Source organism: Lissotriton vulgaris, chromosome 6 (genome assembly GCF_964263255.1).
Source record: "Lissotriton vulgaris chromosome 6, aLisVul1.2, whole genome shotgun sequence".
NCBI lineage: Eukaryota > Metazoa > Chordata > Amphibia > Caudata > Salamandridae > Lissotriton > Lissotriton vulgaris.
The window spans coordinates 901,452,842-901,477,765 of NC_141694.1; the positions used below are offsets into that span (position 1 = coordinate 901,452,842).

The 24,924-nt window shown below is 42.2% G+C and overlaps 1 protein-coding gene across 1 annotated transcript in view; it reads left to right on the forward strand.

Annotated features, from left to right (window-relative positions):
* MALL (mal, T cell differentiation protein like) overlaps window positions 1-24,924 on the forward strand; it is an 84,649-nt gene that overhangs the window by 43,383 nt on the left and 16,342 nt on the right. The window contains exon 2 of the mRNA XM_086926893.1: window positions 16,318-16,488. Coding sequence (XP_086783019.1) covers window positions 16,318-16,488 — 171 coding nt within the window. The remainder of the gene's footprint in view (window positions 1-16,317; window positions 16,489-24,924) is intronic.

Below are 24,924 nucleotides of genomic sequence, written 5' to 3' on the forward strand. Positions count from 1 at the left end.
GGATCAGCTGGTGGTGTTCGCGGGTGGCGTTTTTGAGGGCTGTCATGTTTTTTGGAGTCCGAACGTGGCTCCAGGTTTTTTCGAGGGTCCGGCAGGATTTCTTTGATTCTTTGAGGGCGTCTGTGAACCATGATGTTTTCCTGTTGCCGGTCTTGCCTGGGGGGTTCTTCAGTGGAGCGAGGTCGTCAGCGCAGTTGGTGATCCATTGTGCGAGGTTGTGGGCTGCGATGTTGGTGTCAGCGGTGTCGGCTGGCTGGTTCTGGCTTAGTGATGAGCTGGTCTGTGGTGATTTTGCTCCAGCATCTGCGGGGGATTTGTTGTGTGCGGTGGTGGGATGTATTCTTTTTGAAGGTGAAGTGGATGCATCTGTGGTCGGTCCAGTGTAGTTCTATGGAGTGGCTGAAGGAGACGTGGTAGCTGGCGGAGAAGATGGGGTCCAGCGTGTGGCCGGCTCGGTGGGTGGGTGTGTCCACCAGTTGCTTGAGTCCGAGGTTGGCCAGGTTGGCGAGCAGGGTGGTAGTGTTGTTGTCGTTTTTCTCTAGGTGGAAGTTCAGGTCCCCTAGGAGGATGTATTTTGGTGAGGCTAGGGCGTGTGGGCTGATCAAATACACTGAAGGAAGGCTCTATGCCATGCTATAGCCAATCTTGTTCAAGAATATAGAATCAGTAGGGTGCGTCAAGTAGAATGCGTTTTTTTCAATTAAAGCTGTGCAGACATGGAATATGTTACCAGCTCAATAAAGATCCCAGACTGATCTGTATAAGTTTAGGAACACACTCAAGACCTGACTTTTTCCTAAATAATATGGACCAGAACAACAGCTGCTCCTTCCACATTGTTGCTTCTCTTTCCCTCCTCTGTCTTTTTGCCTGGACAGTAGCATTATTAGCACAAGGTTACCATTCTAGTTACAGTGCGCTCAATAAATGCCCCATACAAAACAATACAGTATCTGTGAATTGGTAGGAAACTGTGCACCTTTATTTCCTTCCATTGTATTGGGGTCTAGGTGTTAGGTGCCAGATTGCTCCCAGGCAGAATGATACATGAACACAAGGATTGCTGATGGCCCTTTGAATCAGGCCTTTGCTTTTGGCCCAGCTGGAGTCTGAAATCAAAAAGCCCTTGTGTTGCTTACTGGTTGTTGCTCTGAAGGGAATGCAGACAATATGCGGGCACTGCTGAATTACATCCCAGTGTTGAAAAATGACACCGGGACAAATTCCGTTTGTTTCCCTGGATTGGCCAGATAGCTGTTGGAACTATGATCCACTGGGATACTCCTACTTTCCAGCACTGCATGTTGCATTTTACAATAATAACATGTGCGGTTGTAGATACACATTCTTAGCATAGACTATAAAGTAGAACCCTCTTGAAGTGGTGGCTATAGTGTGGATGATACAGATGTCTGAAACAAGGTCCTAACTTTGTTTGGTCTACTATTGCATCTTAACAAGCTAAGATGTCCACATAATAGTAAATCTTGGTAAAGTTGTGTAGTGTTTACCAAATGGCTGCCTTAAAAATATCTGCTAATGAAATGGTCACTCCTTTGTTTTGAGTGGAGTGAGCCGTGGGTTGAACAAGTAAGATACTCTTAGCTTGGTTGTAGCAGGTCTGGATGCATTTAACTATCCACCAAGCTATACATTCTTTGTAGATGAGATGCCCTTTATGAGGTTTTGCAAAGGCTAGAATGAGCTGATCAGATTTATGGAACGGCTTGGACCTGATAATGTGATACAGTAGAGCTCTTTTGACATATAACATGTGTAATGCCCTTTCTGCACCCGGGTCTGGATGCATGAAAAAGACAGAGTTCTCTGGTTTGGTCAAGATGGAAGGGTGATACCACCTTAGGGAGGAACTTAGGCTTAGCCTAAAAAAATATTTTGCCTTTGTGGAACTGTAGAGTGAGCGCTTGCAGTTCACTGCTGGGTTTGAGACAGGTAAGGCCACCTTCAGGGAAAGGAACTGAAGGGTCATAAATATAGAGGTTCAAAGGATGGTCCCTTGAGCCCGGTGAGGACTACAGTAAGACTCCACATGAGAGCAGGAGGCACTCCAAGGAGTACAACTCTCTTGGACCCTCCATGAAGGCCTTAACAAATGGAATTCCAAAGAGGAACTAGTGTTCCTTATTCTGCACATAGGCTGCAATTGCACCTAAGTGTAGTTAAATGGTGGTTTAGGTAAGGCCTGCTTTCTATAAGTGCAAGGGGTATCCAATAAAGTCCTCTACAGTGAGCTTCAGAGGGTCGAGAGTTTAGGAAATACAATGGTGAGCAAACCTTTTCCATTTTGCCACACAACAGCCCTGTGTTGTGCTCTGTCGTATTGCCTGTAAGATGACCATGCATTGATTGAGAAGGTTGAGGTACCTAAATTTTAGGCCCTCAGTTGCCAAATTGAAGGGTGAGCTGTCGGGGATCCGGACGTAACCTTCCTTCAGTGTCAGAAGGTCCAGCCTGAGCAGGATTCTCTTGTGAGGGATGACAGACATCTCCAGGAGACTGGATTACCAGGGTTTTCTGGCTCAGGTTGGAGCTACGAGAATGAGTATCAGGGATTTTTGCCTCAGTTCTCTCACCATGTTGGGAAGCAGTAGGAGAGGTGGAATAGCAGAGGGAAATATCCCTGACCAAGTTATCCATAGTGCATTGCAATGGACTGTGGGTGTGGGTATCTTAAGGTGAAGTTTGAGCATTTTGCATTTTCTAAGGTGGTGAACGGGTCTATTTTAGGGGTGTCCCAATGATGAATCCAACAATAAAAGTATCTGTTTAGGACTTGCAGGGGTAGTTTCCATGTGTCTACTTGCTGATGAGATATGAAAAAACAATGGTCCTAGACCTTGAATGAAATACAGAAAAAATCAGTACATAGTCGTTGATTTAGGGAAAATGGAGCATACTATATCAAGTCAGCTCATAGTATTCAATACTCAATAAAAAAAATCAGAAAACGCAACAGACAAAAAACTAGCAAGCAATTTTAATTCATTGCATTGTCAATCGATTGCTCCTAATTTACAAATAGAAAAATTGTTAACATTTTTTTAAACAGTAAGCAAAATTGCCCCCGAGAAGGGAACGTGCAAGAAGAAATAGTAGTGTTGAAAAGTGTTAAAATGTGATACGGAAAATAGAGGTAAAGGTTTAGAATAGTGACATCCATAATTTTAACAATGTTATACACAAGAAGGATAAGTTCAAAACAAATCACCGTCCTCCCGAATCGGGCCACAATAATAGTTTCGACAATTTTATATAATTTGTTTTAACAATCTAGATACATATTCCAATTTCCAAGCATGCTTGGTATAAAAGAAAAATGGGTCCAGGTACTATCAAGGGAAATGCGTTGACGTTTCGACTCGTCTTGAGGCCTAATAGGTCATTTGAACCTTGGCCATGCAGTCTTCATCAGGACTTCAGGGGCAATCTCACGGGGATTATGAGGTGGTGGAGATCCCTAATAAATAAGTAAGGGAAAGAGTGAGGCTGTTGCGGAAGAATACAATTTTATTAAGACAAACATCCATTAATTAAGATGCTTACCAATAGATTAAATCAGATATCCATCAAGGTGGAAGTTAGGGGTAGGAAAAAACTCAACCCAATAAGAAGGTGCAATTTAACACATACATAAACAATAAGCTATATTTAGAATAATGATATTCCACCAAAGTGATAAATGGCAGTATGAAAAAAGGATTCAATTAATTACCTCCCACACATGAGGAAATACGCGGTCCATAAATTAATTAGGGGCTATCCAATACTTACCCTACTGTTGCACCCCCTGGAGTTTGAATAGTACTTTTTACCCCTACACTATCCAACACTTACCCTACTGTTGCACCGCCCTGGAGTTAGAATAGTAATTTTTACCCCTACACTATCCAATACTTACCATACATGCAATGTAATGGTATGCGTTGTAATGGTATGCGTTGTAAATGTAGTATGCGTTGTAGTGGAATGCGTTGTAAAGGTAGTTTCAAAGAATTTGTTGTAATGGCATGCGTTGTAGTGGAATGCATTGTAATGGATGTTGCGGTGTAAAAAAATAGCGTTGTAAAGGTATGCGTTGTAAAAGTATGCGTTGTAACGACATACATCCCAATTAACTGGTAGTCAAACGCGACCAGAGTCTTGTATTGAAGATAGGTCCCCTCAGTGATCGCGGGGTGGATTACACATATGGAAAACCTTCCATTCAATCGGCTACATGGGAAAGAGTGGGGAAAGGGATCAATAACCCACTAACTCAGATTGAGTAAATCAACCACAAAGCAAGAGTCAATTAAGAAAAAGGGACGCTTGAAAGGAGCATGAAACGCTCACCGAAGGCTGTACCGGTTTTCAGTAAGTCCTCTCCACAGCCGTTCAACTGTTACTATTTACGACTGTGAAACAAAAGAAAAGGGGACGCGGTCAGTTGGGTCCACACACACGATGTGGGCTGCAAAGGAACGACTCACAAGCACCGCTTACCACTATCTGCACTGTCAGTTAGCTATCCACGTAAGTTCTCAGCGTGGTAGAAAGAACGCGGAAGTCCTCGCGTTAAAAGCTAGACTACGTCAGACGCCTGAGTGAAACTAGAAGAAAGACTAGTCGAGCATCGAGGTCTGTGGTGTTAGCCACATCATTAACGTAGCTAGAGAAATTACACGTAATAACATAAATAAAAACGGTACATATTAACCGTAGTTAACAAAAACAAAAACCCACAAGACATTTATAAAGACAGTGAAGAACGGTACAATGTAGAATTTTTGCTATATAGTGATAACAATGAAAACAAGAATGCAATGTACAATACACATTGGAAAAATAGCTATAGAAAAAGTACAGGGCATACATTAACCACTGTTACCTATGGAATTATCAAATGGTTAAGAAAAGTAAATATGAGCATACATGGGAGCATAAGACATACATTTCCCATATTGATATTAGAAAAAAGTCAATTATATACGGACAAACAGGTTATTCAGGATAAATGCATTGCACAGTTGCTTCTAACCGTAGTGAAATGTCAACAATTGACAAGAATATGTACTAGCATATCCTGAATACATTTTAGTATAATGTAACGTGTCCAACAGAACATCCGATTTGCACAGGAAGGAATGGTTTTAATGCCCTAAAAGAGCAACTTGTTTGTTAATCTCCTCCTGTTCATTAAGCCCTTTAGCTACTGTGTTCAAAGAATGTATCCATCCGCACTCTCTTTTATTCAAAATGATACTCAGGTTACCACCCCTGGGGTTGGGTAGCACCTTTTCGATCACCCACCATTTTAGGCTCGTAGCATCATGCTCCAAAGTGGTAAAGTGATCCACGAGTGGTGCACCTTGCACCTTACAGTGAATCCGACTGCAGTGCTGTAAAATAAGGCACTTGATCCTCTGTATGGTCTGTCCAATGTACATAAAGCCACATGGACAGAGTATTGCATAGATTACACCAGATGTATTACAATTACTGTGCTGTTTTAATGTATGCAACTGATTATTATGTGTGAAAGACGTTAGGTTCTCACTCATTGGGCATGCTTTGCAAGCCCCACACTTATTATAACCCACCACCGGTGGGAGCCCCCACAGTGTGGTCTGACTACTTACACGTGTGGTTGGTAAGAGGGATTTCCCCACATGGTCCCTGACGTTCTTCCCTTTACGAAAAGCATGTAGAGGGGGGGGGGGGGGTATATTCCCTAGTCCGTCAGTGACTAAATGTCAATGGCGATTAATCGCTTTCTTAATGGCGTTACTCCTGGTGTTAAACGTGGTAACACATACCAGTTGATTTTCATTACCTGATTTTACTTTTGGAGTCAATAGATGTTCCCGATGATTATGCCAAGCCCGCTTGCGTGCTTTTTTGAGGCGCATTCACTAATATTTTAACAATTTTTCTATTTGTAAATTATGAGCAATCGATTGACAATGCAATGAATTAAAATTGCTTGCTAGTCTTTTGTCTGGTGCGGTTTCTGATTTTTTTATTGAGTATTGAATACTATGAGCTGACTTTATATAGTATGCTCCATTTTCCCTAAATCAACGACTATGTACTGATTTTTTCTGTATTTCATTCAAGGTCTAGGACCATTGTTTTTTTATATCGAATTACGCCCAGGTCCATGGCCATTTGGGTTACCCCATTATTATAATGGTTACTTGCTGAGGAGGCCTGCTGCGCTAGTCTGCAAAGCCTTTCCAGCCCTGGAAAATACTCCCCAAAGAGGCAAATGATGTGGCAGAGTGCCCTATTCTAAAACCCTTGCAGAAAATGAGCCATTTAGGGGAGTGAGTCCTGCCCTGTTTCTGTAAGTAGTACATAGCAGTGAAATGCTAGCAGCTCCAGGTAGTTGATTTGGCAAACCTGCTGTTGACAGGACCACATTCCCTGTAGATTCATGTTGTAGAGCTGAACATGCTATCCTAAAACAGAGGTGTCTGAGGTAATGCTCACCTGCACTATGGGGTCTGCGAAAGACGTTCCTTGTAACAGATTGTTGCTATTCCACCACTCGAGAAAGTGATGAGCACTGATCTAAACTAACACTAGATATTCACAGTGATCCTCGGCTTGAAATCTTTGAGCTTCAAGGTACTCTTTTATTGGGGTGCATGTACAGCCTTGCATGAGGGCAAGCAGCAATACATAATGTCATCATCCCGTAAAGGCACATCACTCTTAGTACTGTGACCTGGCGAGAGGGTTGAAAAAGAGGTGACAACTGCTATAAGATCACCACTCTCTGCTGGTTGGGTAAACTTTCCCAGTGACCATGTCCCACATAGAACCTAGAAATGGTTGTATCAGTAGATGTTGTAGATGTAATTTGGTGACATTTACGGTGAACCCACCTCTGTGGAGCAGGAACACCACTATTTGTGGGTGGACTAGACACTGCAGTTTGCTTCTGCTCTTGATCAGCCAGTCAATGAGGTAGGAGAAGATGTGATTACCCTCCCTCTACAAATATGGAAGCTGCCACTTCTGGGGACTTTGTAAATACCCTTGGAGCTGTGTCGACCCGGAAGGGAAGTAGTCTGAAATAGTAGTGTTGTCCACCTACCACAAAGAAAAGGTTGAGTAGAAGAGCTGGGTGGATGGGTATGTGGAAACAGGGATTCTTGAGATCTAGAGCCATCAAGAAATCATCCTGTTGAAGGAGGGGGATGACATCTTGCAGAGATGTCAAGCAAAAATATTCTGATACAAAGCAGTGATCAAGAGGCCTGAGGTTGAGCATAAGCCTGAGAGAGTCATCCATATGGGGAACAGAAAGTAGAGAGAGTAGATATCCCTCTTTTAATGTTGTGGGGGTACAATGTTCTGGTCCATTCTTGTGCTGTTTCGTAGGTGAAGGGAGACGTGTTCTTTGCTTAGAGTGTGCGCATGTAGTAGTATATTGAGAGGGGCTGTGTATAGTATGAGGCAATAAATGTGTAGGATTACTGCCAGCACCCACTTGTCAGATGTGATTTCCACAGAAAGAGAGAGCAAATTGCTTATTGTCTCCAGACAGTTAATCTATGATTGGAAATGAGGCTGGGCAAGTCATTGCTTGGAGATGGCAGCCTCTGCTGTAGCCCCTCCCAGCCTGCTGGTGGAAGGACATCTGCTACTACTGGTAGAGTGTGGTTGCTCAAGGGAGGTTATCTTTGCTTCTCTCCTGGATTGCTGTTTGAAAAAGGTGCCCATTTAAGGAGTGTATTAGAGGGCAACCATGGATTTAGCTTTCTCTTTCTCTTTTTTCCCCCAGCATTTAATCATCCTGCGGCCTGAAAATGTGTGCCATGTTGTACAGAGGTTTGAGGAGAAATTACTGGACTTTAAGTTTAAACCTGGAGATACAGAGCAAAGAATGGTCCCGTAGGATAATCCTAGTATTATTGGCCCTATAGTCCCTAACATCTAATGAATAGTAAATGCTGGTGTTCGAGATAACTTTGCTTTCAGACGCTATCTCCTCATCTCGTTTTCTGTAATTCTTTGGGAGATGTTTATAAAGTTCTTGCATTTCCTCCCACTAAGTCCTATTATAACTTCACAAGAGTGCCACAGAATTATCCAATTGCCAATGGTTTGCTGCTCTGATTGCTACTCTTGCTCCCTGCATCAGTCTTTTTGCTCTCCTTGTATGAAGGAGAAGCATGGATTGTGGCCTGGACAGAGGCACACTGGTGGATGTTGTGGACCACCAGAGAGTCAGGAAAAACCTGACCCTTTATGTACAGCGGGTCCCTAGGGGAATTTATTTTTAACCTATTGGGTCACTAGCCTGGCCTTAACAGGTTCCCTAAAGTTATCAGGAGTAGATTTTAGCATGGCCTTCAACATAGGTACAAATTAGATGGTGTGCTCTGACTTGGAGAGTGTCTCCACAAGGAAGGTGTTCTCCTCTTAGGTGACATTCATGTCCACCTTATGAAAGGCTTCGGCCCTTTTAAGTACTTCATGAAAGGCTGTTGTGTTGTGGATGCCTTATATTGGATAGTGTACCAAATCTGAATCACTTGGGGGGTGAGGAGGTCTACATTATTGTTGTCCCAGAGATCATCAATAGACCCTGGCCTTTATTGCTGATCATAATAGTGGAGGGGCCCAAGAAATGCCTGGGTATGAATATCAAAGAGGGAACCCTCTGCTGACTCTGGAGAAGGCATTGAGGATGATGTGTATGGGGTGGTGGTGAGAGGACATAACGGTGGTGGAGGAGAAAGAGGTGGCCTTTGTGGCAGCAGAAGAGGCCTTATGATTTTGTCCTTTCGATTTTTCAGTGTCAGCTCCAGTGAGGAAGGTTTGTAGGAAGTCTCTCCTTCTAAGGACAGTCTTCTCTATTGAGGAAGAAGTTCTGGAGGTGCCTTTGGAGGTCACTTTACTGAGGTCTTTCCAGTAACAGGGTGAATGAATATGTGCTTTTACCTGGCATCGTGTTGTTGTTGAAGTTTCTTGAGTATCGAGGCCTTGGTGTCCTTGGCTCCAGGAGTCCACGTAGGCCTAGGCTTTGGGTTCAGCTTTGGCTTGGTTTTCAAGGAGGACTTTAGTGCTGCTGGAGTCTTGTGCTCAGGCATAGATGGAGTCTTTGGAGATTGTTGGTGTTTATTTTCCTTGATGTGGCTCAGGCTTGATTGCTGATGGGGGTCGGAATACTTTGGTAGAGGCTTGCCCTGTTCCAAAGCTTTTTGCAGGTACCAACTGGAGCTTTCAGCTGGTGAGTTCCCTTGGCATGACTTTTCTGTGTCTCTGTGCTCAGACTTGATGCCCATCTCTCATGGAAGAGGTGCTCTACTTCTGCATGGGACTTCTTTTGAGGTTCTGTCTTGGTGGTGTGGACCTATGGCGTACTCATGACCCTAGGTGTAGTTGTTGTGTGCGGGCCACTAGCCTTTGGCGTCAGATCGAAGTCCTCCATTTCCTCGTTATTGGACTCACTGGCAGACACTGTCTCTGGACTGGGTGTCGGTTGCACGGCAAAGAGATAAGATGGGCTTACCTCTTGTTCTTTGGTGTGAGGAAATCTTCCTCCACTAAGATGTCATGGGTCTTGGTGGAGCTCTGTTGGTACTTTCTCCAGTTTCCACAGCATCACTTCCTCCAATACCATCATGTATTTTGGAATCCGAAGATGAGGAACGATGCACAGTAGGCATTTTTGTGTTTGGGGAACAGATTCAAGTTACACACATCGGCTCTAATTCACAGAACTAACTTAAGACAAAATCCTAAACTTACTATCATTTTGGTATTCACAAAAGGCACTTCCTCATTTTAGTATTCACAGAAGGCACTTACTCATTTTGGTATTCATGAGTAAGTGCCTTCAATGAATACCAAAATGAGTAAGTTACTAATTTTGGTATTCACAGAAGGCTCAATAGCTTGATCACGGTGATCAAGCTATTGAGATAGCGAAACGCGTTGGTTGTCTCCTGAAAATCCTCGTGTGCTGAAATGGATTAAAAACTGAAAGAACGGAGAAAATTAAAACCTGTGAGTGCGTCTTCATTTTGATCTCCAAACGGGGATCTTGTGGGCAATACTAAGTGCGGTGGGGCTCTGCCGCGGAACTCACACCGGAAAAAGAAGCGCCCAGGGTCTGCGACGCAAAGCCATTGTTTAGGAGAGTATATATATATATATATATATATATATATATATATATATATATATATATATATATATATATATATATATATAGTAGTTCACAAAGCACAGTAGAAACTGTGCCGATGCACTCCGTTCAGGTAACACGTCTTTGTCAATTACTCCAGCAGTCGGGTGTACTTTTCAAGTTGCTTTTAATTTACATCTGTTCCAAAACACAGATACATGGAACAGCTCAATGCGTTTCAGCAAACCAGTCACCTTGATCATATATATATAGTTGGAGTAATACATTTTAAATATTTTGAAGAATGTAACACCAGTCCTCCGTTCATGTTTGCCACTTTGTCATGCACTTGATGTATGTGTATAAATGATTCCGTATCCCTGATCTCCCATGCGTGATCAAGGTCGTGGGGGCGAAAATCGTGGCACAGGCTGGAGCACCTGTATTAAATCTTTAGATGTTCATTCTGCATGTGAGTTACTCGTGACTTCACAGAGTTTCATACACATATTATATATAAAATACATACACAATAAAATCATAACAAATATAAACAATTGAATAAGAATACACATATTAATTAATGTACACAATAAATAAAATATTAGAAATTGAAAAATCTCAAAAACACATTTACAAAAAATACTATAAATATTAAAATACATTTAAAAAGAAAAACAAATATTATAAAATATAAAAAAATAAAACAACTATTGATATAAAATGTATCAACCTATATTATGACAACTGTAGGAGTCTAAGAATAGGAAATATGCTATTTCCACTCTAGTTTATGCAACAGTAGGGAAAGTGTTGAACTTTAGAGGCATTAGATTTACTATTCCTACTCCACTCACAGCAATAACAGAGAAAGTGTGTACCTCGAAGGAGTTAGCTTTACTATTCCTACTCCAGTCAGTGCAATAGTAGGAAAAGCATTGGACTTTGGAGGTGTGACATTTACTATGCGCACTCAAGTCTAACCAACTGTAGGAAAAGCATTGGACTTTATAGGGGTGAACTGTAGTATTCTCACTCCGGTCCACACAATAGTAGAGAAAGTGTTGGAATTTGGGGAGGTTAAATATAGTTACTTTTCTCAGTCCAAACAGCACAACAATAGGGAAAGTGTGGAATTGAGGAGGGGTGAAATTTACTATTCCCACTCCAGTGACCGTAACAGTAGGGCTAGTGTTGGATTTGGATGAGTGCAGTTTACTATTACCACTTCAATCTCTGCAACAATAGGGAAAGCGTTGGATTTCAGAGGGGTGAAATGTACTATTCCCACCGCAAACAGCGCAACAGTATCCTTACTGCTGGACATTGGAGAGGTAAAACTCATTATTTCCACTCCAGTCCCTGCAAAAGTAGGATTTCTGGTTGATTAAATTTACTATTCTCACTCCAAGCAACACAACAGTAGAGAAAGTGTTGATCTGCAAAGAGGTTAATTTTACTGTTCCTACTACAGTCTAAGCAAGAGTAGGGAAATTATTCCACAATTTACATATTTAAAATAAAATAATTAATTTACAAATAATAATTATTAGTTAATTAATTATTTCTTAAATAACTTCCCACCCTACACCCCTACAAACCTAACAGCCCACAACAAAGTTATAAGTCAAATAAATACATTTCCATAAAATACATAATTAAACATCAATTAAATATTTAATTAACCATTAATAAGTAATTGGTAATTAATTCTTACTTAATTAACTTCCCACCCTATACTCCCACAAACCTAATAGCCCACAAATAACGTATAAAAAATAAATCAGCAGTGCATAAATTACATAATCAATATAAATCATGTAATTAAATAAAATGTATTTAATCATTCTTAATTAATCATTACCTAACGTCCCACCCTGTCCCCCTACAAACCCAACAACCTGCTACAACACTATCAATTACTATTAAACATTAATAAAAACATTCTAAATTATTTAAATTGAAAGCTATATTAAAAAAAAATAACATTTAACTAAAACACATTCAACTAATTTATAAAAATCTATTTTATACCCCTATGTTACTGTAAATTATATTAAAAATATCAATATTATTTACAATGATCTTACCTCAAAAAGCGATATTCTTGTCTACGATATTTGTGCATCACAATATTTGTGTGCCACAATATTTCATTTCAGATATATCTGTCTCCCAATATTTTTAAATCTAAATTTTGTTCAAATACCATCTTGCCTATTTGTGGACTTGGAGAGTGAAATATCCACAAAACCCCTGACCTGCTTCATAGCCAATTGAACATTCCCTCCCATCTAGGTTTTTCCAGCCCAAAATCACGCCTTCATGCTTGGCTACATAAAATATTAGATTCCACCTCTTCAAGGACACTCTTAAGGTTCAATTCACAAAGATTTTGATTTAAGTAAGTATGACTCACTCCTGTAGTTGTCAAGTCAAATAAACTTCATTTGATTGCTTTTTACGCAATCATAAAAGCACATATAAAAACACAGTTTGATACACAATAAGATTAAAAACAATTTGAAAACATATGATTAATTATAAAATTCATTATATTAGATCATTATCCCTTAAGTCTTGGTTTGTTAAACATTAATATCATAATACTTTTTCTGTGTCTGTAAACACTCTTTAAAAACATGGCTACCCTCCAGACTATATGTTAGTTTTCCAAAAGTTGTAAAGCAATGAACGCAGGACGACATTGTCTAAATCCCAGTGATTTTAAAATTGTGATAATTCACATTTTCCTTAATTCAGAATAAAATCTGCAAAATAAAACAACATGAATAGCGGACTGTACTGAGTAATTGTCAAAGGGACAGAGATGCGTTACTCGTGACCAGTCATTCATTTTAGGGAAACCTACAAGCTTATGAAAAATCTCAAGTCTGAATCTGGTCAATAGATATCTACCCGGTACCATGGTTAAATATGTTTAAATATTAAAAGTTGTTAAAAGCATTTGGTTCAACAACACTGTGGGCTTTATGATCCCTCCCGATATTCGAAGTGAATCTAATAACGTAAGACCTTTTTTTTAAACTCTTTCCTTGAAATGGTGGACATAGTGTAGGCTCAGAATAATATTCTGAATGCCCACGGTCGCGCATGAAACCATGGACATACCATAGCCATGGGATTGAAGAAGCCCCTTCCAGTCTTAAATTTTCCCTTAGAATGTCCTGATTAAGCTTTGCTTTTGCCGATGACCAGATTCTATGCCATAGGAGGATGGGCTCCATTTTTATAAGGTCTGCAATGTGTGGTAAGCCCCGTTCCGAATGGCAAACATACAATGATGCACCACTTGGAATTGCCAAAACATAGCGCAAGAACGCATTTTCCACCATTTGTAGGGGGTAGACCTCTGCAAAGCCCCAGACCGCAGCCCCATACATGGCCACTGAGACACATTTTGACTTATAAATCTGCAAGAGTGTACAGATGGCCTCCTACACAGCTTTCTTGCAAAGTTAGTAAGTGCAGCTGTGGTCTTTAGAAAAGTCGATTTCTGGGCTAAGACCGCTTGGGCCCATGTGTCTTTTTGATCGAATAATATTCCAAGATATGTGAATCTCTTGGTAAACCCTATCTTCTGTTGGTCAATAAACATAGTCCTACATTTCTGACTTCCATGGCCACACCTCATTATAAAAGTTTTCAATGTGTTCACCCTGAGACCAAGATTGCACATAAAAGCTGAAAGACAATCTAAAACCCCTTGCAGTCCCACCTGGGTGTGTGACATCAAAACTGCGGCATCCGCATATAGGACGTCCACATACTTGAGGTAGGTCTTGGCAATCCTTAACCAGTGCTTCACCCAAGCCATTAATACAAAGATTAAAAAGAAAGGGGGATAACATACAACCTTGCCTTACCCCCCTCCTTATTGGAAACGGGGCAGAACACTTACCATTCACACCAAACAGCACTCTAGCCCTGGCATCGCTGTATAGCCGTCTAAGAAAGTGGATGATTTGTTTTTCCACTCCCAGGCCTTCCAGGATCTCCCAAAGCTTACTATGCCTAATGCAATCAAATGCGGCAGTGAGATCCTCAAAAGCTAAAAACAACGTACTCTTCTTAACCCGCATATACTTTCCAATAATAGTAGTTAAATTTTAACTCTGTTTGACAGTTCTTATGCCTTCGTGAAAACCATACTGAAGATCAGATAATACCTTAGTATCCTTGGCCAAATCCTCTGGCCATTCCAAAATAATTTGGCCAGTCACCTTTATCAGGGAGTCTAACAGAGATATTGGCCTATAGCAGCAGGGGTCCTGGCGAGCCCCCTTTTTGAAAATTGGGACTATGATCGATTCCGCCCAGGTTGATATAAAAGGGGAGAGGCAACTTGCTGTGAGTACATGGATAATTAACGGGACCCATATTGCCACATTTGACTTGTAAAGGTCTACAGGGACCCCATCCGGCCCTGCAGCCTTACCACCCAGACTCGCTGAAATACCACAGATTACTTCATCCACTGTAAACTGGAGACCGGTGTGCTGGATCAGGAATACCAGGGTGCCATCCCTATTATCCTGGGTCCCTGGAACATTGGTACCCACCATACCATTATACATTGTAGAGAAGGGCTCAATCCATTGCTCCTCTGATGGAGATCTGGGAAGACCCAACTAATGCTATATTTCCTTCGAAAAAGGCTATTAAGGGATTGTACTGGGAGATGACACTCTCTAAACTCTTTAGGACTATTCCCCCACTCTCACTAACGGGGGTCTTCATGGAGTTCAAAGATGAGACCCTTTTCGAAACATTCTGGGACGACATAACAAAGCCACTGGATAGAAAGCTCTATTTCCAACTGAGACTTGGTAGCATTCCTGTTAGAGCCTTCACATCCAGATGGTCTAACGGTGGGAGCATCTCTTGCCCATCTTGCCCAGATCCCAAAGAAACAGTTAATCATTTACTCTTTGCATGTCCGGCTTACTCTGCCCCGCGCAGAGTTTGGCTGCGACCCATGGTCAAACTGCTGGGCACTCGGAGTGGAATTGTGGCTGCCAGAATCATCTGTGCTAACCCAAGCCCTGTAATATATATAGCTGTGGCGAAATTTTTAGGATGGGCCTGGATTATTAGAAACAAAAATGTAAAGGGATAGGCTCTTAATAATGCACTTTCAACCTGAATACTTGATGTATTTTAATATGATGATTTTTAATTAACACTGCAATGAATTTCGAATTGTAAAAACCCTTTTTAAATTTTTCTGTAAATCTTAATTCTATTTTTATATATATGATATATTTTTATCTGTAATGCTTTTATGACTATGTCGAATCAAGCGTGTTTGACTTGACTTGACCATTGCTCCTCTGTTATGGCTACTTCAATTGTCGGGCCCTCACCAGAAGCCAACAATGGAGTTTTCACAGCTTTTCAAAAGGCTCTCTTGTAGTATTCCTGGCCTTCTTCTGGATTTTAGGTCTCATCCAGAAGTTCTGCAAGCATAATTCAAAACAAATTATGAATCTAGCCCCAAATTTTGTTAATCAATTTGTCTTGCATCCTTTTATGTATCATCTCTGCTGCAGTTCGCATTATGATGCACATAATCACAGAGCTACCCTTTTAGCCTCAGCAATGCCATTGACAAAGGTGCTGTCAAGGATGGGCTTCGCTACCAATTCTTGCTACATCTGCTGATCCACTTCCATCAAAAGCGATCTCCATTCTCAACCATTCTTTCTGTTTCAACTGTTTATTCAGTTGCCAACCCACTTCACAAATGTGTCTCAAGTTGAAGTGAAACACTGGGAGATAGTGCATTAATATAGCACGTTTGCTCACATATTCCTCCTATTTTCAACAAAAGTCGCAAAATGGTGGATCGCCGAACCTGATGAACAGTGTCGGACTTAGGGCCTGATTTAGATCTCGGTGGACGAGTTACTCCATTACAATGGTAACGGATATCCTTTCCGCCGAAATATAAATACCATTATAATTTATGGGATTCATTTTTCGGTGGACGGGATATCCTTCACTGTAGTGATGGAGTAACACGTCCACCAACATCTAAATCAGGCCCTAAACGCTTTTATATTTTGGTTAGGCGGGGTAGAAGTGAATGAAATCAAAAGGATGAAAAGAGGATATAGAGTGTAACATTCACTGTCCCTTTTCTTTCACAGATATTTGGAGCCTGGGTGTGGATCCTTGTTGCTGCTACCAGAGTATGGATAACGATTAGCCAAGGATGGGTGATGTACGTGTCGGTCAGCTCTTTCTTCTTTTCCTTGGTACTGCTGATGGTGTACCTATTTGGATTTCATAAACATAACTGCAGCACTTGGCGAATAGTGGTAAGCATGAGTCTGAGTATTTCACAATGCATATAGTGTTAACAATAGCGTCCACTATCCACTGTTCTGTTTCCTGGTAAAATAAATTAGTATAGCAATGAGTTTGCTTAAAAAGGTATCTAGGGAGTTGTTTTGATGGCGGGCGTACTTCAGTCAAATTTCAATTTCAAAAGTACTTTATTCGTTTTTTTTTTAGTGCAAAACCATAAAAGTTCATGTAACATTAAAAATAGCATTCCAAGGTATCAAATAAAAATATACAAGGCAAAATACAGTTTTAAAAAGTCTGGCTATTCGTAACATAAAGTATTAAACTATTGCACAGTCAAAGGGGAACAGAAGACACAAGGTTTTACTCTTAGCGGTCTTACATATCCAGATATTTCCTGTACTTCATAGTGCATTTAAAAAAACCAGCCACATGAGGTATACTTTCTGGGTTCAGCATTTGTAAATAAAATAACGCAGGGCGAGCTTGTACAAAATTCATTCTTTTTAAAATAGGTTTAAGGTAAAAAGCCTTGGGGAATTCGTAGTATTTACAAAAGAACATAGGCCCACATGCATCAACCATATTTGGAGTCGCAAACGGTGCGATCCCTTAAAATCGGCCGTTTGCGATTCCAAAAATGCTTTTTTGGATGCATCAAGCAATTTTTTAGTAATCGCAACATTTTTGCGATTTCTAAAATTGCGATTGCTTTTAAGAAATCGCAAATTTGCGATTTCTTAAAAGCAATGCATGATTACTTTTTAAATTGCGAATTCGCAATTAGAGGGACAAATTTACTGAGTAGTTGAACTACTCGGTAAATTTGCAAAAAGTGTAAATAATGCAGAAAATGCATTTTTAAAACATTCATGTTACGGACACACATGTGCTTAGGACATGTGTGTGCAACATGATGCGAAAAATACATTTCAGGGGTGCATGGGGGGGTCATTTAGACCCCCCTCTCCACCCTTGAAATGGATTGAGGAATTGCGATTTTCAAATTGCGAATTCGCAATTCCCATTCATTCCTATGGGCCTTTTGCGATTTGAAAATCACATTTTTTATGCGATTCGGTAAAAATAGCGATTTCTACCGAATTGCATAAAAGTGAAAAAAATAATCATGCATAGGCTTTTGCGATTTCTAAATTGCGAATCGCTATTTATCGCAATTTAGAAATCGCAAAAGCCGAGATTGATGCATGTGGGCCATAAAGTGGAGCAGATCCTGTGGAGACAGTTTGTCGCAGCCACAGGGTGCTACCGCCGTCCCCTTGTGACACCCTCTAGGGACTGCCAATAAAAGATGAAACAGGTTAAACCTAAACCTGATTAAAAGAAAACGCTCATATGCTGGTAATGGCCAGAGTAAATATTGCTCCTTGGCGGATGAAGTTATTAACATTAAATGGAGGCGCACGTTGGGCTTCAACAAATCCCTTTCCTCTCTGTCCGATTTCTTGCGAGTAATAAATTACTGTTTTATGAATGTAAGATCTTTTCTCGATATTCCTGCCGGATTTAGAAATAAATCTGGTCGCCCCTCTTTGCCAAAACTATCTCTAAGATATCTCAGCCAAGGTATTTTAGACATTTTTTCTAGGCTCAGGGATTCTTTTAGCAAGCCGTGTGTTAGCCCAAGGTGTTTTTTGAGCCAACATTGCAACCAGAACATAAGGGGATGCAATGACAGAGTATCACTGATGAAAGGCAGGCCATTCTTCTTCTTGCACTGATGTGTTCGGGGTTCCCTGTGGGACACACAAGAGTTGTTTTAAAAATTTGTTTTCAATGACTTGTAAACACTCGTGATTGCTGTATCCCCAGAGTTCGCTCCCATAGGTAGCTATCGCGAGACTCTTGGAGCGATAGACCTTCAGCATGGCCGCCACCGGTCTGTTGCCCATTCTGGCTGCAAAATCAAAGAGCGCAGCATTGGCCCTGGCTACTTCTCCCCTTTTCCTGTTCATAAGTGCAACCCAGTTAAACTGTTGGTCTAAAAGTACCCCCAGGTAAGAAAAGGAAGTGCATGTAGGCACCCTAATTCCATTTACCCTGAATGGGTGCTGTTTTCTGCCTGCCTTCCCCACCTGCAAATAAACACCACTGGGTATGGGCTCCCAAGCAGCAAGGCCAAGCCACAGCCTTATATATTACACAATAGAAAAACGTCAATGCTGCCTTTATCAATTCACCATAAATTTATCATCTCACAGTTGACTGAAACATAAAGTGAGGGGATCTGGATGTCTTGAATAAATCCTGAGTTTTATTTAATTTTTACTTCATTTGGATTTTTTAAAATCTTTTTTTAGACAAATGTTTCAGTTCAAAAAAACATATGACATACAATATATGCAAAACACTCTATACATTAAAACATTCCCCTTCCAACACTCACACATACACTCACTTGTGAATCACAGTCAAACACTCTCATACGCACTCACCATTAAACCATTAATATTTACAATTATTCAAAGTCCACTGTTTTATGTATAATGCCATAGATTATAATTAACACCTAATTCTATATTTCACAAAATCTCATTTATTGATTGATGTTCTTATGGCATGGCAAACACAAGGTCTACGGGCTTCGAACTCTTCTTAGTGTCGAGTTCTCGTCAGGACCACACACTGTGAAATGAAAAGGGGGAGACCTATGTTAGGTGTGTATTTTGAACCATATTAGAATTCACTAGGTGGCTCAACATCCACCTCTACGCTTCTTACCTCAAATTTGTACAACAAATCAATTTGTAGAAGTCCTCAAGCCCACGGCGCGGGACAACCTAAACGACATTAAAACATAAAGCTCAGCCGAGCTATACCAAATACTCTATGCATGGTGCATGTACTCAGAGTAGAAAATTCTTACTCACCGGTGTGTCTTGATATTCACACCCTCTCCCGGTAATCGAACAATGGGATCTGTGTTAGACAGAATTATTACCTATTCTCCAAAAGCCCAGCCTTAAGAACCTTTTTTGGCTAAGTTCTTATCTAATGTGTTTCTTATTTTCATATGGTATTGGAGGGTTGTTTTTTCAATGCTGTCCCTGTAATAACAAACAGGTGTTTTATTTACTCAAATGCCCTCAAAGGAGTTGATTCTCGGTTGTGAACGACCGTTCTGAGCCATAGTCATCCGTTTCTATAATTTGATTACATTGGTTAAGGAGAGCCATTGTTGCAAGCCGGCTTGGATTGAACGATGGTATCCTGTAATGACAAAACGTGTGTTCGTGTCATTCCGGTTGGTAGTATCGCTATCCTAGATTTCAGCACAGAGTCACTTGCGCTCATCCCACAAGCGTCTGATTAGCCCTTTACCTTAGTTGTGAACTGCCATCGGTGAACGCCGGCTTCTGGGGGTCTGCTCAGACGCGGTTACTCGTTCGGCTTGATGCACGCCTGATTACCATATATTCAGTTCTTCCGGGTCGCGCCATATTGGAGTGTCCCCACCTGCAGCACGTACGATTTAGTGTTGTTTATATGTAAATCTCGTGTTAACATAAACCCATATGTAAATCTTGTGTTAACATAAATCCATAGAAGGCGTCCAATAGTGTTTGTAGCCCTTTGGGGGTGCGGGCTAGGAGGACAGCGTCTTCGGCATACAGTAGGACTGGCAGGCCCCGACGTCCCCGACGTCCCACATACGGGTAGTCCACCCCCGTCTTAACCAAATGATCTTATAGGTCATTAATATATAAGTTAAAAAGAAAGGGGGCCAGGATACACCCTTGCCTGACCCCCCGTCTGGTACTAAAGCTTTGTGTGACCTTGAGGTCCCTAGTATATATGACGTTAGCCTTTGTCTCACTATGTAGGTCCATTAGGAAATTCACCAGATGTTGCTCTACCCCCATGGCCTCCATGGACTGCCACAACTTTCCCCGGTTGACGCAGTCAAAAGCCGAGGAAAGGTCCATGAAGGCCATGTAGACGGTTCCTGGTCGTGCGATGGAATATTTACACAGGATTAGGTAGAGATTGAGGCATTGGGCCATGGTAGAATGACCTGCGCGGAACCCATACTGTATATCGGAGATGATCTGATTCTCCTCTGCCTAAGTGGACAGCCTCTTCAGGATAACGCCCCCTAGGACTTTTACAATGGAGTCTATCAGGGATATAGGCCTATAATTTAGTGTGCAATTTCGATCTCCCTTTTTAAATACGGGGATTATTGTTGAGAGACCCCATGAAGCTGGACAAGCCTTTTCTGCTGTGGCGTTTCCCACGGCTGTGAGGATTGGGGCACAAAATGTTGGGTCTGATTTATAAAGGTCAGGAGGGATGCCGTCAGGGCCTGGGGCCTTTTTGTTGGAAAGGTTACTTATTCCCTCCATTAATTCCCCTACTGAGAATACCATTGCGTCCTGCCCTAACCTCTCGTGTGAGGGTGAAGGGTTGTACATTTTTATCCTCGAAGATGGTAGCAAAGTGGTTCACCCATTCATCCTCCGTAATGTTTGACCCCACTTCAGTAGCCCCTGACGATACTAGAGGTGATTGGTTGATTGTGCACCAGAATCTAGAGCTATTAGATAGGGTCAAGGGATTTAAGAGTTCCTCCCATAATGCATTCTTCAGCTCAGCGCCTTTTTATAAATTAGTCGGAGTCAGCTGATCAAGACTTTATCTCGGGGAAGTATTTTGAGGGCCTCTTTCAAATCTCTTCCTGCTTTGGAACAATTGTTGCAGAACCACTTGGGTCCACCAGAGGTGGTTTTACCCCCCCATACCTCCAACATCTTTCCTACATTTCGGGCAATGCTCTCAAAGGCTGTAAGGACTCCTTCGCTCTCGGGGTTAGAGCTAAGACAAGTTAAAAATTCCTTTTCACAATCCTTTTTTAATTTTTCGTGGAATTCGGTCGGTATCACCTTGTTCCATTTTATGCGTCGCCCGCCATTAATGGGTTGCAGCAGGTTATCTCTTATTGTGTTATCCTTTTTAGTTTTTTTCATGAGGTTCCCTCCTAACAAGACACAAACTGGGTTGTGATCACTATAAGCACTGGGGACTATTTGATAACCTAATAGGAGTGTCATAAGGTTTCTGTCGACTAGGATAAAATCAATGAAGGTTCCGTGTCTTCCTCCTTTGAAGGTGGGTTCTTTTTGCGTTGTAATCGGTGGGGCGATGTTCATAGAGAACAGAAGGTCTTGCTCGTCTACTAGATGGTTCAAGACATTACCCTGGGTTTTGTGTTCAAAATGAAGTCCCGATGACAGTGGACAGCCCATGTCCGCTAAGGTGTGTAGCATGGGGTCACCACATAGGTGGACATTAAAATCCCCAGCAAGCATCAAGTTCCTTCTAGCAGGTCCCCGACATTGGGTGATAAAGTTGTGCGTACTTCAGTCCGTCCGCCACCGTTGTGGTAGTGGGAGCAGCCGCCTACGAGGCAGTCTACCCACCAACCGCATTAGGATGAGACCACCGCCATAGGTGTCGCATTGCCTATCTACTGTATTGAGGTGGGGATGGGGTTAGCAGGCCCCGCCGCAATAGAAAAAACGGCACTTGCATATCCCTGCACTACGTGTCAGGTGCCATGCTGTGTCTGCCACATGGTGCAAAGATTTGTAGGAGGGCACCTTAGGTGCCCCCCCAGTGCCCTTGCCCCAGACCCAGGAATGAAGGGGAGCCCGCTACGGGCCCCCAAATCCGTTTCCGCCTGACACTTCATGGCTGGTTGACTGTCACGAAATGACTTGCGGAAAGGGATATCATAATCCTGACGGGCACCGCTGCACTGCTGGGCAATGTCGCTGCTGCGACAGGCGGTCGGAAAAGGACCGCCAGTCGGAACCGTGGTGGTCGGTCTTTTCCACCACCACGTTTCCGCCCACCATTGTAATCTGGCGGGAGGAAAATCTCTGTGCGATGGCAAAGGGCCCGCCACCAACAGGGTGTTGGTGTTGGGCCCTCCACCATCATAATGACCCTGTGGTTCTTAAAGTATCACTGTGTCAATTAATTGCTGGTGTTTCAACACCTCTGCTTGATTTCAGAATTCTGTTAATGCAGAATACCACTAAAAGAAGACAGTGCCACAACCATCTGTAGTGCAGTAGGGGACCACTGAACCACAAGTATGGCTCTCTTCTATTACTCAACCAAGGGAAGGGTCAATTATTCATTACATACGTTAGTGCACATGACTGCTTTGGTACTCCAGTGAAAAGGTAAGGTTTTAATTTTTTTCATCTTTTTTCAGTAGGACTTTATTTAATGTATTCCTTTTTTTTTCTTAGTGTGGATGTCAATGTCTGGGGTAGTGGTTAACTAAAATGACTAATTGAAAGTAGGTCCCTGCTCTTGGATTATAGTGATACCAATACTGTGACACATGCTATTGCTGACTCCAGCCTTGACCGTTCTTACATTTACTATTTATGTTGTTAAAATCACAGATGCTCCTCGTGTGCTTCAATGACGAGGCACGTTAAGGACACATTATGTATATTTTCGTTCCTGCCCAGCGTGCACTTACCACTGCTACTACCTGTTAATTTGCTAAGGCCACATAGCTACCTGCAAAAACAACACAGTACACACAATAAAACTATCATTGTTGCTTGCTTCAGTCCTTCAATACCTAATTCCTTGAATCACTGTAATTGGCACCAAGATGCATTTTAGCCTAATATTACATTCTGCGAGCCTGTTCCTTATTGTTCCATTTCTCTTTGTAGTTATTAGTGGGATTTTGAAGCAGCAACAATCAATACTCACAATTCATACGAAAATACAAAAATAGATTTTTGTCTCCAGAACATGACCGGAACAAAATATCTAACCCTTACAAAATGTAATATAATCGTAAAAGCCACTGAAGTGCAAACTAGCACCACCTGGGAAGATTAGGCAGTTTGCATTGACGTTGATTCACCAAAATGCCAGGGGTAAGGGAAGTGACATCACACACCCTTCATAATATGACCTTTGACCCTGAATCTTCCCAGGAAGTGATGTCACTTGATCTTAACCCAGATGTTATCACAATATTTGATATGACTGAAGTTACATTATAACTCTCATTAAAATAAAAATACCACACAAATGCCCCTTTTGGATGCATCTATATTAGGGTGCGAACTTAGGGCCCAATTACGATGCCGGACGGAAAATCTGTCCGTCCGCCATGGAGTTGGAAAAAATCCCCACAGATGACCCGCGGCATTTCCGTCTGTCAAATTAGGATGCAATGTACTCAAAATCAGACCACGGCGGACGGACGTCACCAAATACCGTCTACCACGGTCGGAAAAGCTGCATATCCGACTGTAGTGGACGGGAAAAGCTGTACAACGGATTGAAAAGTCCGCTCCGGCCGCAGCATTACCACACATCCAATTACGTTATGACTGCAGAGGTGGCGGACCGAGCACTGCGTCCGACCGCCGCACAGGCACATAGGCCAAATGAATGGCGACCGGAACCAACATCACAACAACGCCCGAAGTGTGTCAGTACTCCCTACCGCCCTCAATAACAACACACACGCCACAACGATACACCCCAACTTGCTCCTGATAAGGAAAGTAATGCAAAGCATGGAAGAGACTTCTGGAGGTCATCACTCATGTGGACGCACCCCCATACCACTGTATAAAACCAAACCCTTCCTGGACCAGCATTCTTTGCGCACCACAATTCGAGACAGAGAGACAGGACACCATTGACTCACAATGCCCAACATCACACCCACCTATCTCCACACAACAACAATCTCACCCACCTCACACACTACACATATCCCCACCACCACCTTGCAGCCTGCACCCCTCATTTATTAGCACCATGCCCCCCAAGAAAATGGACAAATACAAAGACTCAGAGTTGAAAGTGATGGTAGACAAGATAATCAGGCTAGAACCACATTTGTTTGGGCACCTGGTCCAACACACCCCACTTGTGCACAACAATCAGATGTGATCAAGGATCCACAGCCAAGGCAATGCCGTAGGGACCGCCCTATGCACTGTGTGTGACATCAGGAAGCGGTGGGGTGACCTCAAGGGCCGGGTCAAGCATTGGGCCCAGAGGAACCATGTGGCGGCCATAGGAATCAAGGGGAGAGTGGAGGCTGGTAAGTACTAACAAATGTCTCCCATCACATTACCACGCACCGTTTTGCACAACAAGTGAGCCCCATTTGCCCGCCCACATAAAACTCATATGGAATGCATGCTTACAATATGAATGGATCACTTGGATGGCATTTCCTCAATCAGCTCAACCTCACAGGTAGGTGGTCAGCTCATGCACCATGGCCTCCTCCCAAACAGCATGGCTCACCCTCCCCACCCCACAGCCATGTGGCAGCTAACTCCATCGACAGTGCCTCCCAACAGGTAGCTAGCCATCTCACTGGGGATGGGGATGTTGAGCCCTGACAGCAAGACCACAACTCTCAT